This window comes from Rhipicephalus microplus, chromosome X (assembly GCF_043290135.1).
Source record: "Rhipicephalus microplus isolate Deutch F79 chromosome X, USDA_Rmic, whole genome shotgun sequence".
Taxonomy (NCBI): domain Eukaryota; kingdom Metazoa; phylum Arthropoda; class Arachnida; order Ixodida; family Ixodidae; genus Rhipicephalus; species Rhipicephalus microplus.
The window spans coordinates 4,256,700-4,276,633 of NC_134710.1; the positions used below are offsets into that span (position 1 = coordinate 4,256,700).

General features: G+C 46.5%; 1 protein-coding gene and 1 long non-coding RNA gene across 7 annotated transcripts in view; one reads left to right on the forward strand and one right to left on the reverse strand.

Annotated features, from left to right (window-relative positions):
- The window catches only part of LOC119175625 (solute carrier family 15 member 1), a 441,245-nt gene that overhangs the window by 401,656 nt on the left and 19,655 nt on the right, over window positions 1-19,934 (forward strand). For all 6 annotated transcript variants that reach the window (XM_037426528.2, XM_075881704.1, XM_075881703.1 and 3 more), the window contains 2 exons: window positions 13,575-13,689; window positions 13,841-13,975. In XM_037426528.2, the coding sequence (XP_037282425.2) occupies window positions 13,575-13,689; window positions 13,841-13,975 (250 nt within the window). The remainder of the gene's footprint in view (window positions 1-13,574; window positions 13,690-13,840; window positions 13,976-19,934) is intronic.
- LOC142777370 (uncharacterized) overlaps window positions 1-19,934 on the reverse strand; it is a 104,077-nt gene that overhangs the window by 26,449 nt on the left and 57,694 nt on the right. The gene's annotated exons all lie outside the window — the stretch shown is intronic.

The following is a 19,934-nucleotide window of genomic DNA, read 5'->3' on the forward strand; positions in this document are numbered from 1 at the left end:
CGTCCTCGCTTCATCGAGGACCCAGACCGCAACGTGAACTCAAGCCCGGGCTGTGGCGGCAGGTTCCCAACGGCGTTCTACGTCACGGGGGCGTGCGCCGCAAAATTATGGCACCCTCTCCCTTGTCATTTTGTCTTCCTTATGCACCAGAACGCTGTGGCGCATGCGGCAGGCCTCTTGAGAGGCCAGGGTTCAACGGGCCCGTGTCGCCAGGACCCAAAACTTTCCCTCCCGCTACACAGAATAATAAAAACTTGTTATTAGCATAAAATCAGGTTATTTGGTTTATAATTCTTTAAAGCGAAAAATTTACTAGCCTAGTTGAGCGAGTTTCGCTATCAATCACGGCGTAGAGCGGCAAGCCACGCGAAATTATTACTGACGTTGCGGTTGTTCAAGTGAACGTATTGGCTGGCTTATGCCTACTTCTCTGGATGCTCTTCCTCAGCGGTGAGATTGCAACGAGCGAGCGCATCTGCTAGCAAAGGAGCACGAGTTTCTAGTGGTTGTTAAGGGGCCTGGTGTTTCCTATTGAATCTTTCGCTGGCATATCGAGGCCTAGCTAATCCACAGCCATTTATTATTGTGATAGCAATTATATGGACACTGTAGGCTAGATTTTGCCGCCAGCGTCATTCTCAGTATATGTATAAGTATCTGTATATAAGAAAACGTAAGAGAGAAAAATAATCCAGAAAAGGACTCTGGCGCGTGGCATCGAACCCCCTACCTGTGAAGTGTAAGTGTGAGCCATTAACCACTGAGCCACAAAGAAGCACTTCCTTCAACGTTCAAACGGCAAGCTATTTATATCTACCACTTACCGCTGATGATGGGCATCTCGGGGGAGCTACTATCGTGTTTTCAGCAATTACCAGCGAGATGGTGCAAGGAACGCGCGTCGCCAGATCGTCATGACGCGGCGGCGCGCTCTCTCATCCCCTACGCGTTCTTTTCCCCGCGGAGAGGGGACGCTCTCGCGTGCGCTCATTATCTTGTGGGGGAAACCATCGTAAACCTTGGGCTTTCACTGGAACTATTCCGTTCTAGTTACCAGGCGCACAAAGGTCACTGCACTCGTCGCACAGTCTCCGTTTGTGAAAAGGGAATGTTTTCAGACACAGCAAAATAACAACTGAGACGCTTATTCACGTTCATCTGTATCTGTGAGTACGTTTTGTGCGTCATTTGTGCGTGAGAAACGCGGGGCAGTTTGCTTGCCATTCTTCGCGTGACCTTCGAATTTGTTGCTATCGCGTTCATTGCTTCGCCTTTTCGGCAAAGCTGTGACTTTTATTTCAATAAATTTTTCTATCTCGATTGACCAACAGTCACAGATACAAAACTGAATGGATTTATCTTTTCAGCTCCTTTGTAAGGAAATGAGACCAACACCACAGCTGTTCCGTATTCGTCCTTTCAGTGGGACACCCTAATCCCTCATGATGGTACCTAAGTCCTAGATGCAACCGGCGTTGTCTGCAATATTCAACAAATTTCCGCCCACGCCAAATAGTAAACATGCTTAGTCGAAGCATGAGCATTGTCAGCACTTAGAATGTTCAAGCTGCTTGCATTTAATTAACTAGAGAGTGGTATAGGTGGTCACTACCACCACTACAGTTATCAGGTCATTCACTGCGGTATGTTTTCCTGTGATTTCTCGCTTTTACTTATCGCTATTAAAGCCTCCTTGGCAGACAAGAAAAGAACGCTGCTGCGTGGCCTCACAAATGTTGTATAGAACGTCATAACAAAGTTCTCTCAGGCAGGTAAGTACACAGATGGTGGTTTTAATTGCATAGCTTGGATGATCCAGATTCAGAATATTTGAAGGCGCCGGGTGGGTTACACGTGATCTGGCTGCTTCAAAAAGCTGTGTCTATAGCATGGATGTCAGGGCGAAAATTTGTGCCGCTGGCCTTACGAGTCTCCAAGGTGTCAGTGACAAAAAATATTGCAATAGTGGATATGTACAGTTGGCTATAGTCGGTGGACTTTCGTTTTTTTCCTCTCTACGTGCAAGTCCAAGCGTTGTGAACATCAGGCCGTCGTCGTTAAGGACGAGTCGGTACGGAGCCGAAGTAGATGTGAGGGCTCCCGTTTCGCGAGCCTCCAGATGATGTGTGCCTTCACATGCCTGTATTGTCCACAGGAGGGCGAGTAAAACAATCTCTGAAACAAGCTATCAAACGGTAAAAGAGTAAACCAGGCTTTGAACTCTCTCGCGGTTTGCAGGAATAAAACAGACACTTCACTGCCATAAGGAGTGAAGCTGTTCACAAAAGAGAGTGAAATTACTGCCTGTAGAGAGAGTACAAGTTGTCACTCTCTCTGGAGAGCCAGTAACGGAGCTGTTTAGCTCTGGGTCACTCTACCTACGAAGTGAAAAAACAGCGCGTAACACAGGACACAGGACAGAGAAGAGACGGACGAGGCGCTGTCCGTCTCTTCTCTGTCCTGTGTCCTGTGTTCTCCGTCTCTTCTCTGTCCTGTGTCCTGTGTTACGCGCTGTTTTTTCACTTCGTTGACCATGTACCAACCGGCCCAAATAAGCACTTTAGTACTCTACCTACGTTTTCTTCCTGTTAGCATGTCAAGGCTGGTCGTCGGTGTAGAGCAGCATGCACCCGCAGTGTTTCGCCGCTCAGCTACTTCGAGCGCAGTGTAGCGTAGTGTTCTGGTCGCTACTTGGTCGCCGCCGGAGAGAGGATTGACACGTACCCACAAAAGATCCATAGACTTCCTCCTGAACTGATCAATTTGGCTAAAACACTTCTGATTGACGTTGTACACACTTGTACGCTACATAACTGGGACAACACTGAGCATCACTCGCTGCAACGTGCTCTATAGCGGCGTCCACCGTGCGACTCTCCCCCGGCTCCTCCGGCAGCCTCCCGAGAGCCCACCCGGAGACCAAACCGGAAAGGACGACACAAACGCCTCCGTTGACGACTCAAACTGGATGGAACAAATGCAAACAGGTACATCTAAGCGCGGGGGCCTCCACCGCGTTTCACCCAGAGAACTGCTGTCAACTTAAGGAATAAATATCTAAAATAAAGCAAACACACACAGAAAACTACCGCGACGTCTGTTTAGGCTTCCACACTGCAGCTCCCCCGCCGACTTCCCGGCGCCGTGGAAAGCCGTTAGTGACCCTCTACCTGAGAAACAACCCCTCATAGGAAGGAAGCCTTCTACGAGGAAGCTTCCACGTAGGAAGCTTCCTACGAGCACAACAAAGCCGGTTCGACCACCGCAACCCTACTCTTGGGCGACATTGGAACGAGCCAAAAGTTAAAAAAATAGCTACATTGACGTTTACGTGACACCTCCTCTATACGAACTAAGAGTGTCCCCACACTTGATCAGTAAACTAAAACGCCACACACAAGAACATAATATGCTTCGTGCACTCCCGAAAAAGCAAAAACATGTCACGTTTTTTTAAATGAAACAGATAAATTAAAAGACACATAACTATAACATGCGTTAAAGGTGACCCGCGACCTAATAAATGTACAAAACATTGTACACCTGCAAGACCCTGAAGCACTAATACAAGATGGAGAAATACGCATGCTCAAAATGAAACTTGCTTTAAAACAGTGCAACGAGAAAATCATAAACTGCTAACTGACTGATAGTTATAGCGCGAGAACAAAATGACGACAAAGACAACCGCCACACTTTTATGATAACTGGAGCTCTGACGCACACATATCACTATGAAAGCACACGCTGCGACACACGGAATTCAAAAGGTGTTCCACACAACTCACTTACTCAACGTCACAGGCTGTATAGTAAATGTCGTTGTCACTGTCACAGGTCCAGAGTCTTTTCGGTTTTGTGTCGGCTGGCTGGTCCCAATATTGTGCCCGGGGATCAAAGTAGACCTCGGTGTCACTAGTCCAATGTTCACTTCGACCATGCTCACTCGCTGGCGTAACTGCTGCACCACCCTGCGGCACTGTGGTGTCAACACGAGCCGAACACTCGCGTTCACTCTCACTCTCGCCATCCGCATCATCGTCTAGACATGAACGAGTGCGACACAGTTTCAAACGTGCTACGTTCACAATGTAACTCTTCCTTCCACTGTGGTCTACGACCTCCCAGTTGTAGTCCGCGACTTCTCGAAGGAGGCAAACTGGTCCATGGTAGCAGTGGAGGAGCTTCGTTGTTTTGCCCCTCGCTTGTGAGGGCGTCCACACGTAGATGAATTGGCCCGGTCGAAACACAGCGCCCCGTTGTCGGGCATCGTATGCTTTCTTGCTTTTCGTTTGCTGGTCCCTCTCGTGCTGCGCTTGGCAAACGAAGCCTGTGTGCCACTGCGTATGCATCGAAAGCGTTGTAGGTTGAGGCTCGCGTCAATTGGCAAAGCCAGTTCGTGGCCAGGTAACAAGAAAAATGAGTGAAGCCGGTTGTCTCTTGTTCTGAAGAGTTGCAACTGAAGACCACATAAAGAAGTAATTCATCCCTATCTCGGTGATTTGTAGAGACATACATACTGAGCATGTCTGCAAGCGTATGGTTGAAGCTCTCACACAAGCCATTCGTCTGCGGGTAGTAGGCGGTGATTGTGACGTGATCGCTCCCCATTACTCGGAATATCTATTCAATGAAGTTACTATAATAACATTCTTTCTTCGGCCAGTGATTATCTTCGCCGGAGCTCCATGTCGTAGGACCACTTTCTCGACAAAAGCCTGGGCTGCCTTAGGGGCCGTTGCAGTGGGGCAAGCGACCGCTTCTACCCATGTTGTGTGGTATACCACACAAAATGGGTAGAAGCGGTAAGTCGAAGTGGAAATAGGTTGAAGTGTTATGACTGACTATAGTTCAGTCATAACAAGCACGTAGCGATTGCCGCGCTTAGTTTTCACGAAGGGTACAAGAAAATCTATTCTGATTTGCTCAAATGGCCGCCCTGCTGGAGGTATTGGTTGGAGAAATCCGATCGGTTTGCTGGTGGTGGCTTTCTTGTCTGGCAGTCTGGACAGGTGAGAACATACTTGCTCCCGTATGCGAACATCTTCGGCCAGAAATACCAGCAACGTACTTTTTCCCATGTACGCCTGACACCGAGATGGCCTGCCGTGGTGTCGTCATGGCAGTGCTTCAGAACCTTTGGTCTCAGACACTTAGGCACAACGAGTCTGGTGTTGTCTTCCTGAAACCCTTTCGCCCTCCGATACACTACACAAGTGATCAACCGAAAGTTCCATGCCATTCTTTTAATTTTTCTGACAACAAAAGCGTTCGGATGCTCGAGGTGTTGTATGATCTCTTTCATCCTTAGATCTGCCCTCTGTCTCTCTCGAACGTCCACTTGATCCAGAACTAGTAACGGTAATGTGATTTCTTTGCTTACTGGGGCAGAATCACGAAGAACGTGAGAAAGCTTGTCAGCATTTCCATTCTTCAGGCCTTGTTGATGCTTCAACGTTACGTTGAATTCCTGCAGCAAGAAAGACCATCGCATTAGACGACCATTTGGATTCTGGACCTTCATAAGCTAAGCAAGGCTAGCTTGGTCAGTCACGACTGCGAATTTCGTACCAAAAACGTATGGCCCAAACTGTCAATAGGCGTACACGACCACAAGACATTCCTTCTCGGTTGTGCTGAAGGTTATCTCCGCTTTGTTAAGGTGCTAGCTAGCTAGCATAGGCGATCACTCTTTCTTGAGCTCCAATCTTCTGCACGAGCATGGCGCCGATGCCATAATCACATGCATCCGTGTGTATCTCCATCGGCTTTTCCGGCTCAAACTGACGCAGAACGGGGGCTGTTATCAGTTTTTCTTTGAGAGACTGCATCGCTTCTTCGCAGGATACATCCCAGACGAAAGGAACATCTTCTTTGGTCAAATTTGACAGGGGTCGAGAAATACGAGAGAAATTCCTCATGAATCGCTGATAATAATTACAGATTCAAAGAAAGCTCTGTATGCCTTTCTTGTTTCGCAGCTCGTGGAACTTTTCAATCACTACCACTTTATCGGGATCCGGCCGGATGCTTTCGCCCGTGAGAATGGGGCCGATATACTTGATCTCCTGTCAGGCGAAGCTGCACTTCTCGGGATTCAGTCTTAAATTAGCCGCATCAAAACCAAAAATACACTTTTGAAATTCTTCAAATGGGCTTCCATGGTCTTGGAGAAAATCACGATGTCGTCCAAGTATGCCTAACACACTCTCCAGGAGAGACCACTGAGAACGTTATTAATAATTTTCTGTAATGTGCAGGGGGGGGGGGCATCACAAAGGCCGAATGGGACAACATTGAATTCGTAAAGTCCTCATCTACATGAGAATGCTGTTTTCGGTTTATCCTCTTCTCGAATTCGGATTTGCCAGTAGCGTGATGTCACGTTTAATGTCGTGAAGTAACTGGATCCTTGCAGCACATCCAGATTGTCATCGATTGTCGGCAAAGGGTGCACGTCTCTCTTCTCGACAGTGTTGACTCTTCTGAAATCCATACAGAAGCGCCAGCCACCGTTCGGATTTTTTGCCAGAACCACAGGGAATGAACATCGACTGTTGGACTCTGATCACTCCACCACGGAGCATATCGTCAACCTGGCGCATAATAACCTCCCTCTCAAAGGCGGAATGATGGTAGGGATGTTGGTGAATGGGAGCCGAATCACATGTGTTTATGACATACTCCGCGACGTCAGTTCTTTGAATGAGGTTCCGTTCTCTAGTAAACAAATGGTGGAACTTATTCACAATTAAAAACAGCTCATCTCTTTCGGAAAGTCGCAAAAGCTCTCCAACGTCCACTTCGAAGTCACCGCTACCATCTGTGTAGTCTGGTGCAGCGACACCGAGCTGATCATCATACATAGCCTATTCATTGTCACCTTATTGCACGCTACCTAAACGACGAGCACTTGGGATGCAAGATTGCATAAAAACATCATGTGTCTGGCCATTAAACTCCATTGAAATTTTGCGCTTGTGTATGTTCAGTCCTTCATCCTAAGTGTTCATCTATTAAGCAGTGTGCAATAAGGTGACAACGAATAGCTACCAACTCGCCCAAGCAAGTACACTCATAAATAGTATCCCAGGCAAGCTTTTTGCCGCAATGCAATGTTACTGGCGACACAGTCGGGTAAGCCACACGGTCAATGCCGACACCACTCTACACATTCGTCGCAGTTCATGCCACACTCAACCCGTTTCTCAAATTTATATTTGCCTTGACAATGTGGACACCGTCGATAGGAATCTGAACAGGCACAACTGCCTTGGTTCGTGATTCTAGGCGTATGTCCTCTTAGCACTTCTCTGGGCCAGCGCCGTGTGTGACACCCTTTGACTCAATCTGCAGATCAAACAACTCCCCTAAAACATGCAGTTTCTCCGCAGAAACATTGATAACTAACCAAGCTGCTCGGCAAAATGAGAGCCCACCTAGCAGCTCGTAAGGGCAGTCTTTGACAATTAGAAATTTTTGACTTATTTGCACGGCGCCAAATTCAAGAAGTATTTCCGTTTCCCCAATGGGCGATAAAATACTTCTTCCAATTCCTCTAATTAAAGTTCCATGCTCTCTCAATTCTTGAACATAAGTGATGTCCTACGCGAAATCGAGGGAGACAACCCTCACAGAAGAACCGGTGTCGACGATTATAGTCGTCACTTCCTCCGTTCGTCTTGACCGGTAGATAGATTAATTGGTTTTCCGCCAATGTGAAGACTCAACAGCCAGGCTGGCTCCCTATGCCTCGCATTTCCGTTTCCCGAATAAAAATGCCATTCACATGTTCGGCTTTGTTCGTGCCTTCTCTGCCACGCCTGGTCCTCATACTGCCTGTGACACTGCAGCGCGACGGTGCCCGAGGCGATGGCAGTAGTATAGCACAGGGGGCGTTCATCGTCGCCGCGGGATGTGCTAGGAGGCCAATGGGCAGGCGACTGGCACACCTCTTCCTCTACAGTTTTCAGCCTATCGGCAAATGTATTCATCGACTCGGCGATGGCCTTCAATTGCACATTGCTCACAGCGTCGCGTCGGTTATGTTGGGCGTCCGAAATGCGTGTGTTCACGGCGTCCTGGCACTGCTCGCCAACGTAGGCGCTCACCAGAGAAGGCTGTGTCATGATTGATTCCCCAGGAATGGCTGCCGACCACGGCTGCGTAACGTTGGTTGGGAGGTAGCTGTTCAAAGGAGTCAAATGGGTACGGGCCATCAGCGCGGCATAATTTACTCGCTGCAGAACTAGTGAAAATTTTCCAGAACTTGTCAGGTTCCTGAGAATCATTTTCTTTGGAGCATCTACACGGAGTCCACGCAATAGATGATGTACGTAGTCTTCCTCTTTCATGACTGAGATTACTTGAGCACAGAGCTGCCGTAAGTTGAGATAATACTGCTCCAGGCTCTCACTTGGCAGTTGCACTCGATTCTCTAGTCTCAGGCGGGCTATGTCTGCTGCGTAGTGGCAAGTGAAGCTAGATATAAGCAACGAAGTCTACTCTGCCTATGTAATAAGAGTGACGGTCATGATTTTCGTAGTGTACCATTTTTCACGTCGCCTTTCAAAGCCAAATAAAGGAATTTCACCTTGATATCATCACCCCAGGTGTTGAGAGAACATAAGTGCTCGTAGCACGTAACCTACTCCGATACGGATTCTTCAGGTGTCGCTTTGAAGACTGGCTGCCTGATGAAGGGCCTCGAGGTTGGAGCGGTTGGAAGGTGAGCCATTCTCCCCAGGTCGTTCACGCCGTTCTGGCTGTTCAAGCTGGGCATTACCGTACGGGGGTTTTCGCTACTACGAAGCGTCCTCCACTTTGTATCGTAGTGTCCTGGTAGCTACTTGGTCGCCGCTGGAGGGAGGATCGACACGTACACATAACAGATTCATAGACTTTTTCTAAACTGATTTATTTGAATAAACGCTTCGCATTGACGTTGTACACACTTGTACGCTACATAATTGGGACAACTCTGAGCAGCACTCGCTGCAACCTGCTCTATAGCGGCGTCCACCGTGCGACTCTCCCCTGGCTCCTCCGGCAACATCCCGAGAAACCACCCAGAGACCAAACCGGAAATGACGACACAAACGTCTCCGTTGACGACTCAAACTGGATGGAACAAATGCAAACAGGTTCATCTAAGCGCGGGGGCCTCCACCGGGTTTCACCCAGTGAACTGCTGTCAAATTAAGGAATAATTATCTAAAATAAAGTAAAGACACACAAGAAACTACCGCGACGTCTGTTTAGGCTTCCACAGTACAGCTCCCCCGGAGACTGTCCGGCGCCGCGAAAAGCCGTTAGTGACCCTCTACCGGAGAAACAACCCCTCATAGGAAGGAAGCCTTCTACGAGGAAGCTTCCTCGTAGGAAGCTTCCTACGAGCACAACAAAGCCGGTGTGATCACCGCAACCCTACTCTTGGGCGACATTGGAACGAGCCAAGAGTTAAAAGAAAAATAGCAACATCAACGTTTACCTGACAACAGTGTCACCGAAGGTCTCGGAAGCGAATGATGTGGAGAAACGGCGGGCGCGTTCTCAGATCGAGCTACGAACCTTTGTCGCTCTGAAGGGCAGTGTGGTGCGTGAGCACAGGCGTAAATCCCTCGGGAGTGCACGCGCCGCCGTTTCTCTTCTTGATCGACGACAATTTGAGAGAGTGCACAGCGCAAGTCTCCGTTGCGCTCGATATGCTGTATACACAGGAGGAAGACCACCATGCTGGGTGGTGAGCGGGAGTGCGAAGTTAGGGCATTTCTGGAGCGTCATGCCAATTTGCGCAGATTTCGCTGGGAGGAATTCAAGCTGGACAGTCGTGCCCTCGCGATCTGTGACGACAGCGTAGCTCCCGCCAACTGGTTCGCCCTCTGCGGTCTCCTGACGCCGTGAAGCTCTCGCATTGCGGTGCCCCATCCTTGGGCTGCTTCGACCGGATCCCTACTTTTCTATCTCCTTCTATTTTCCGTCGCTTGCCTCTCTATTTCTTTTGTTTACTTATTTATTTACAAGATGCTGCAGGCATGGAGCCCAAGCAGGAATGGTACAGGCAGTAAGGCAATCAAGCCAAACATCACACAGCATACAATAATTCAGTCTTCACAGACATACAACAATAATGCAACCAAACTTATCGTAACACCGATGATTTAAGTGGGATTGCGTGAATCGCAAAGGGAAACAAAGGGAAACAATATAGGACTGAAAGTAAGAAAAAAACTGCAAAACATTTTTACATCCTCAGGAAAACATGTGCGTCAATAGAATCTGTCGACAGCAGGGCGGCAAACGGTAAATTGTTCCACTCACAGATTGTGCGCGGGAAAAACGAAAATTTGAAGAGATTAGTTTTGGAGAAATACGGAGTTAAGGCAAGGGAGTGTGAATGACGACCACGCCGTGTTTCCAGGCGACTAATGTAGGGGCTGTGATCAAATAAGAGCTTCCGGTTAACTATTTGGTACAGTAATTTTAGCCTAAATGATTTACGTCGTGATTCTAATGTTAGGATACCATGTCTTTCTATCTGGGCAGAAACGGAGTCTGTTAGACCGTACATACCATAAATAAAGCGGACGGCCCTTCTTTGAATTCTTTCGAGGCATTCGATATTGGTTTTAGTGTAAGGATACCAAATAACGCAGGCATATTCAAGTTTCGGTCTAATTATAGAAGTATATGCTAAGTATTTAACCTCAGAGGGAGCGGTTTTGAGTTTGTGTCGTAATAAACAAAGTTTACGGAAAGCGGCAGCGCATATGTTAGTAATGTGAGAGTTTCAACTTAAGGTACTGGTTAATGTTACGCCGAGATATTTGTGTTCATCTACTTGCTTAAGCGGTTGGTCACAAGTACAATAAGAGAATTCAAGGGGGTGTTTCTTTCGAGTCAATCGGAGGTAAACTGTTTTGTCATGGTTTAATTGCATGTTTGTAGTTTTACTCCAAGAAGCAACGTTTTCTAACGCCGAGTTTAACGCATCTTCATCTATTTCCTCTTATTCTTTTTATCCCTCCTTCCCCCCACCCCTATAAGGCATTGCGCCGTGTCGCCCTTGAGGCATACAAAAATTAGGTGCCTTTTTCCTCTTCCTTACAACCACAATTACCACCACCAGAGAGGACAGCGCCCATGGAGCCGTTTTTGAATAGGGCCGCATAGCGTGTGAGTCTTCCCTATCGAGTTGATCGCAATGGTAGCGTTTCTCCGTGGTTGCTCAACGCGAGGGACCCTTCTCGCTGTAAACACCTTCCTGCTTGCCAAGAAGGACGGCGTACGATGTCGTCTACTTTTGCATGGACAGCAATAGTGATCGCAAGGACGAATTGATGTTGCAACGGGCGGTGGAAACAGACGCATCGCGAAGACCATAAGGCTCGCACGCATTACCGGTCCTGCCGTGGTACATATATAGGGTGAAAAGTTCTACAACAGGTAAATCATAATCATGAGCGTTGGTGATCGCACAAGGCGTCAACGCGGGCGCATCCACGTGAAACAGTGATATAGATGCCAAACAGCAATTGACCTTGTACAAGCTCTCGCAATCACGACACAGTAAATACTACTTTAGTGAAGATGCTTTTGATTTTCTTGTCCTACCGAATCCTATGAATCTGCCACATGTTTTATATACATTAAGAAAATAGATACTTCAACAGAATATAGGAAAGAGTAAATTTTATGGGCTCGTTTCCTTTGTAATATTGAGAACTACCAGACAATAATGGCAGGGGGCTGGTAATAAAAGTAATTGTAGCGTGAAGAAAGAAAAGTCCACAAAAGGATGACTTGCTGCCAGCGGGATTCGAACCTGCGACTTTCGAATAACGAGCCCGATGCTCTACCATTGAGCTACGGTAGCGGTCAGCCCTCCGCCTACTTTGTAATGTAATATCGGAGGAGGAAAGAAACCTTTATTGAAGCTGGTTAACCACTGAGTGACCGAGAGGTACCTCATGTAATATATGTGCGCCCACCCTGCTGTTTCTCTCCTCGATCGACGGCAATTTGAAAGAGTGCACAGTACAGGTTTTTTTTTGTGCTTGTTGATGTCACCGTCGAGCTACATTCACAATATCTTGTGTCCAGGTATACACCATTTCTCCTGAACAGAATATGTTATTTATAGAGATGACGCAAAATTTTGTCTGGAGCAAATATGGACATTACCATATCACAAGAAAATGATGCATTAGCTTGATTGTGCCTTTCGAGAGCAATAAATTCTTAACGACTAAACTGTTCTAAAACTAAACGGGTTACTTTCAGAAAAAATGTCTACCTGATGTATTCTGTTTGATTAATTACACTCAAACATTATACAAATAGAGTTGTTATCCTTTCCAAAGACACCAAGAGGGGCGTCCACAAATACGTCTTGGTTGCACCACACAAATTACGTAAGAAATAAGCTTTCTAGAGTAGTCAAAATACTTCGAAATATCAACTAGCACTACCAGAAAGGCAAAAACTTATAATACACAAATCTCTACTTACTTCCCATTTACACTACTGTCATTTAGTTCAGGTACCCAGGGCTAAAAAGTCATTACGAAACTTAATCATACGAAAATACAATAGGTCCCATTTCAGGTATTCCGTACAAGGCACATGCGTGTAAGCCTTTTGCAAAATTTCAGATTTTAACAATTGAACTTTTTATGAACAATGTGGAGAAACAATATTTATATCAGCACTAATCCAGATAACAGCTGCTACATACGCACAATAGCACACTTGACCCTAAATCCCTCTACACGTTCAATGGGACACACTGATCATTGTTACAATCGACGGCCACGCAGTACAAACTATGGACCACAACTACTGCAGCATCGCCTGCCCGATGTACTAAACAAATTCAAACTAACAGATGACTGACACATTACGTGTGAATGTCCGAAAACTTAATCTTAAGGATGGTTTCTGAATGTTTCATTTTGTCTAACAAATATGTAGGTGTTTTCAGTGTCTGTGTGTGTTTGTTTTTGCACTGTGAGTTCAAATTGTTGTCTGAGCTAACCCAATAATGCTATTTTTTATGATTCCATTGTCACGGGATGGTGCGGCTACTCAAGGTGCAGCTATTGCAGCTTTCACCCTGCTATCCTAAGCCATAAATGGTAGCTTTTATTTCTTCTTTTTGGTCTTTATCTTTGTAACGAAGGTGTCAGTTATGGTGAGTAACCCTAACGCCAAATCTCAGATGAATATCGGTTTTCTGCAACTCGATGAAATCTTGCTGAGGTTGCATGGATCGAAGTTATTACGAGAAGTGCTAAATGTTTATGATCCACTGTTTGCGTTTGACTAGATGAGTTTGATGTAGGCGACAGCGCATCTGCGTGTTTATTTGCGTAGTCGAAAAAGCAGTATCTGCATCTTTGATGACAGCATGTGGAAGCCTTTATTTTAAACACCAATCAACGCTAATATGTCGTGCGAAGGTTTGGCAGTTAAGTCTCTTTCTTTGGTGACAAGACAACCTTTTTTGCCCATAAGTTTGCCCCAGCAGTTGCGCTCCTATGATGAAGCATCCAGCAGCTCGAACTTGCTCGCAGGTACACAACCCGGTTATTGGGTTCCGGCAACAAAGAGGTGGCTGTGTGCGATGTGGTCCTCAAGAATGGCGGACACTACAGCCTGGCTGTCACGCAGCAGGGGGCCTCCTCTACGGTAAGCGCCTGCTGTGACGAAACACATAGGCGTGCGCACGGGGCACAGAGTAAGCCCCGCATATTCACGTGACAGGACCTTCGCCCTCCTGAAGCGCGCGCTTATCACGAAACTATTGCCTCGCTCACCTCTGCTATGTTTCCGCATGCAGGAGACCAACTGCACTCTGCACGAGACTGTGCGTCCCAACAGTGTTTCCATGTTCTACCAGATTCCACAGTACGTGCTCATCACGGCGGGTGAAGTCATGTTCTCTGTGACGGGGCTCGAGTTTTCCTACTCGCAGGTGAATGGTTATGGCACCTTGTTTTTCTTTATTCAGGAAAGTGTTTCCAAATACTGTCGTTACATGTCGTATTTAATTACAGCTCACCGTTGTCCGTTATTCCTAAGAGAAGCTCGCCCTCTAATTATTTGTATTATTGCCCCGCCATGCTGGTCTAGTGGCTAAGGTACTCGGCTGCTGACCCGCAGGTCACGGGATCGAATCCCGGCTGCGGCGGCTGCATGTCTGATGGAGGCGGAAATGTTGCAGGCCCATGGGCTCAGATTTCGGTTCACGTTAGAAAACCCCAGGGGGTCGAAATTTCTGGAGCCCTCCACTACGGCGTCTCTCATAATCATATGGTGGTTTTAGGACGTTTAACCCCACATATCAATCCCTTTTCCGCAACAATTCGTCACGCAGCATCACCCAACCATTCTGATTTGCAACCGTACAGATTTCGAATATCCACTGCACAAAGCGCATCACATGTCCACGCTGCAGTTTACGGACACGGAAAAAGATCGTCTTCTCAAGTCGCCAACAAGCGCACTTGCACACCACGAAAACGTTATCAGGCTTGGCAATGCATGTCTGTTGAGCAACGAGAGCAAGCGTACACACCATGTGCAGCGAAACACACCAGGGTCAATCCATACCAAACGTCCCAGCCATTTGAGCGATTATCTCAAATGTATTTGGGAAAAAAATACTGATTTACTGCATTGAAAACAGTGAAACGGTAGAATATTTCTGAGAGAACAGAAAACATTTAGCCACGTGGCTGCCTTCTGAACTTCCTGCAATGTTGCTTGGGTGTTGTTTGTGGAAAAAAATATTTTAGAAGTACCAAGACATCTTTCTATACCAAATTTGGTCTACATATGTGTTAAGTAATGTGATTGTGTAAGCTGAGGCTCATAAATATTAGTGCAATTTTAATGGCACATACGCTTCAAGAATTTAGCCAAAATTTGATAGTTTTGAATTTTCTATATTACAAAACTGCACTTTGCATAAATATCTGAGTAGTGAATACTTACTCCACAGAAGATTTATTGTTAGTAAAAAATATTTTAAGACCTCTCAAACCGCTAAACACTACGAGAAAAAAAATAACGAATTTCGCAAAATCATCAATTTTGTCCATATCGAGATGCCAATTGCACCACTTGGTGGCTCAAATTAAAATCACCTTTATAGCTAAATCAAACGGAAATACGCAGTTATTTTTATATGGCAAATATGATCATAATTTTTGTTTTAAGGAAGAAAAACAATTTTGAACTTTCCCATTGGCGGCAATGCGAAATTTCAAGGCGGCAGCTGCCGTATGACCAAATGGGAAAAGAGGCGCCAATCGGAAAGTTCAAAAATTATTTTCTTCCTTAAAACAAAATCGTAATGATTAGATTTGCCATATAAAAATAAATGCTTATTTTTTTTTGATTTACGTATAAATGTTATTTTCAATTGAACTACCACATGGTGCAAATTGCGTCTCAATATGAACGAAAATGACGATTTTGCAAAATTTGTTATTTTTTCTCGTTTGAAGCTTTAGACATCTAAAACTCTTTTTCCCTCAAAATATACCATCTGTGAAGTAAGTATTGAAAACACAGATATTCATACAACTTGCAGTATTCCAATAGAAAGAATGCAAAACAACAAATTTTGGCTAAGTTCTTAAAAGCCTATGTGCCAGAAAAATTGCCCTAACATTACTGGGCTTCAAACACCTTACATAAGCACCTTTACTTAACGTGTAGATTAAATTTGTTACAAAAAAAGAGCGGTATTATTATTAAAATAACTTTTTCTACAAACAACACCCAAACGACATTCCAGGAAGTTCAGAAGGCAGCCACGTGACCAAACAATATTTTTTCTCCAAAATATTTTAGCAGTTCACTGTTTGCAATGCAGTAAATCAGCATGATTTTTTTTGGCGTACACTTGAGATGGTCGCGAAAATGGCTGGGACTTTTGGCGTTAAGTAACTCGCCAGTCTAGACATGGTGACGTCAGAGCCCACGGTACAGTGAGGAGGCCTGAAATTATCTAGGTGACATTGCAAGAGCCCGACGATGCACGACGCTGGTGATTAGGCCGGTTACTTGCAAGCGCATTGGAGCTACTGCGCGTACTGAAGAATAGGTGACCAGTAAAAGAGCGATGGTTTGTGGGATGCGTCATCTCCTGCCGGCTTCCGGTTCGACAAGAGCAGACGACGGTGAACCGCTTCGCCTCCAGAATCAGATTATTCGGGATTCGCATGCGCGGTCGCCCGTTTATCTTCGTCCTGATAAACCCTGGTCGGCTGTTCAGTCGTTGGCTGCTGCAACTCGAGCGTGGAAGGCAAATGCATGCGTCGATTCCCATGAAACGAAGAAAGCAAAATGAGGTGGGCCGCGGCTGTGAAGAGAGCCACAGAGACAAGTAGACTTTGGGTACCGAACGTTTAAGTCAGAGTGTGCGAAGACCAGTTTATCACAGGTATGTATGTATTACGCACTAATAAAAACAAAGCTTACGCATGGATCTGCTGCGATCTTATATGGAGAAATAAACTGTCGCGCAGGCGCACCTAGCAAAAATACTATGGAAACGCGCAGGCGAAATCCACCTGCCATACGAGATGAGCACCGGCGATTGAACCCATATAATATACGACAAAAAACGCGAAAGGCTCACTCAAGAGTAAGTTTACACGAAGCGCTTGACGAGTTCATTTGCATTTATCTTGGTTAAACTGTGCGCCATGACGGCAGACAAAGTAAGAACTGCGTTAAACAAACGGAGGGTTTCGATTATTCAGCGCCGTCTATGTCTGACTGTACACATTGTTTATGTGCCGCCGTGCCTCGCAGCTTGATCAAGATTAGCGTTCCAATAAGCATCTGGCTTCGACTAAGAAATAGGTGGTCGAAGTTTCCGGAGCTCTCCACTACGGCGTCTCTCAGAATCATATGGTGGTTTTGGTACGTTAAAGCCCACGTATCAATCATTCAATCAATTGACCGAGAAAAGCATCTTATAGTGCGCTGAAGGCTAGAAAAAAAGGATATCTCAACGCGCTCAATAAGTGCTGCGCTTCATGCCGATAGACCGACGATGTCGGCCGAAGCAGCGATCCCGAAATGAACTCTTGGCACACTGCTACAGTCATCCCCATCCCCTGATATCTTTAAAATGTGGATTTTTATCTGCACAGTAACGAATCATACAATGAAAACTGTCTTCTGTATCGAGTGATCTGCGAGAGAAACTGACAGTATACCCCGAGCTACATAAGAGCAATGCAGATAGTTTAAGTGCGGTAAAAAAGTTTTCTTATCGTTCATGGCTTTCGTAGCTTGTCATCGTCGCAGTCACGATTAGCAGAAACAAAAAAACAACTTCTAAAGCACTGACATTGCACAGAAAGATGCTTTTTTCAACGTAGCGGTACAAAAACGCACGCTTGCCGCTGCTAACCCGCATGGTGCGTCGAACCGGAAGCCGTAGTATCCCACAGTTCCCTGCGATTGCCCATATTACCGGTCATCTATCAAGCTGGCAGGCCAATAGCACAAGCGAACCTGTGAAGCCGAGATGAAAAAGCCAAACATGCATAAACTGCCATAGCTGTTTCTGATTATGCTCAAGGCCAACGTCATTATATTGGATAAAGCAAGAACAAAGATGCGACAGAATACACTTGGTAAAAAAGAATATGGTATACTCGAGAAAAACAATGCGGCTCATGGTCACATCAAACGGGGCCACCTCGCTCGATACGCATTTATCCAGCATTGCTGCAGAGCTGGAGACCGTACCACCTACATAACGCCATACTCCATTGCCTAGCTCGCAGGGTGTATCCGCCACCCAAGCTGACTAAGCCGCAGCATTCCGAAGACTGCAGAGTGTATCCGCCACCCAAGCTGACTAAGCCGCAGCATTCCGAAGACTGTAAACTAAACGTATAAGCACGGTATCCTACTACGCCGAATGTACCCGACGCTTCGCGTCTACAAATGGCCCATATGCCAGACACACTGGCACACCTAATAGCTGAGTGCCCGTGGCTCCACGAAGGCTACAGCAGCAAGCCTGCAACGACCCCACGTATCAACCTCCTCACCGAGACGTGAGAGACCAAGACCACCACACGGGACTTGTCGCCAAGAATGCGAATGCGGCCAAAGGATTTCTGCAATGAGGGACCTCGGGATAACTGTTTCGAGACATTAAACGCACATATCATCATCACCACTTTTCGGGCAAGGAAAGCTGATTCCACTCGATTGGTCCGCTCTGTAGAAAAGATTTGGGTTTTACGAATACCTATACGTCATAGCGATAATCAATCAGTTGAGGCATATAGAGCGGTGATGTGTTGTGAAGAAAGCTACAGTACGTCCAAGCGTCTATACACTAGAACACACAGAGCTCAGCGCGTGTTGCCATTTTGAAAAGTGCGTCACACCATCTGTTGCAAGCGTGGCGAAACGACACGCATACACTGCCACGCGAGCAGACGCTTCGCAAATCAAACGCAAAACTGCACAACCCCAGTCCGGCTTTAAGGATGTTTCGCGCTCTTCCTCTCCTGAAATTTTGTGCGGATTTTGTGTAAAACGTCGAGTAGACCTTCCTCGACTGTCCAGAATGTCTACAGCACGTGCATTGCAGACTTTGGAAGCAACTTCATCAGGTACGTACTATTGCGATTGAAAGAAACGCGAACAGCAGAAAGCATTGCTTTTGACCCAGTCGCACTGCGAGGTACCTTGGCTGTGGCAAGCAGAATTTATGCTGTACGTCGGCGTCAACGTGGTGCTAGAATCTCGCTCCAACTTGCGCTCAACCGCTGCATGTGTTTATTATTTGCCACTCACGCCGGGCACTCGGAACACACACGCGTTGCGAAAGTGCCAACCAGAACAAGATTTTGAGGTGCTACTGTGACGCCGGCTGAAAGCACAGATTCGCCTAGTGAGTCAAGACATGTCGCAGTTAGACTGAGTCTAAAGCTATGCTTTTCGCATCGTTCACGTCTATTTGCATCGCTATAGTACGCCGTTACAAATATATACGTGATTGGTCCTTGCATCCACGCGTGAGTCGTAATATATCCTATTACTGCCATGGAGCCTGCGTAAAAGTACGGCAGTGATTCGGTGCGCCCCACCGTGGTGGTCTAGTGGCTAAGGTACTCGGCTGCTGACCCGCAGGTCACAGGATCGAATCCCGGATGTGGCGCCTGTATTCCGATGGAGGCGGAAATGTTGTAGGCCCGTGTGCTCAGATTTGGGCGCATGGTGAAGAACCCCATGCAGGTGGTCTAAACTTCCGAAGCCTTCCACTACGGCGTCTCTCATAATCATATGGTGGTTTCGGGACGGTAAGCCCCACACATCAATCATCAATCGGTAATTTGGTGCCGCATATTATACAGGCATACTGCACGCAAATCGCTGCTGTAAATCGGAACAGCTGGCGTCGCGCTTGAGTAAACGCAATAAATATATTTACTCGTACACCTCTACTCGTAGTTTTTCTTGCCGATTGCGATGATATCCACTGGCAGCGGAGCTCGGCGTTTTTTTGTTGCGGATGGAAATCTGTCCAATAAGGATACACCACACCGGCGAAATTGCCACATCGTGTTTGAATCTTGACAGTCAGTGTTTCGTAATATCTTACTCTTGCTCTGGTTGTTTTTGCATCCGAAGATGGCACAGTGGTACCCAGATGATTTCTGATAAGCTAGCGCAGCGTGAACAGGCGCTTTTTTTACATCTTAAAGTCCCAGAGCCACTGTTTGTCATGCTAGCAAAGCATTCCTTGGCAGTTCAAAACAAGCTATGGCGTCTCTGGGAGCGAGGGTATACCGCCGAAGGCACCTGTGTGCGAGATAGGCGTGCTCTCCTCTATGTATTGAGGATAAATGCGGAATTTCGTGACTGCAATGCGACAAGCGATTGCGGTT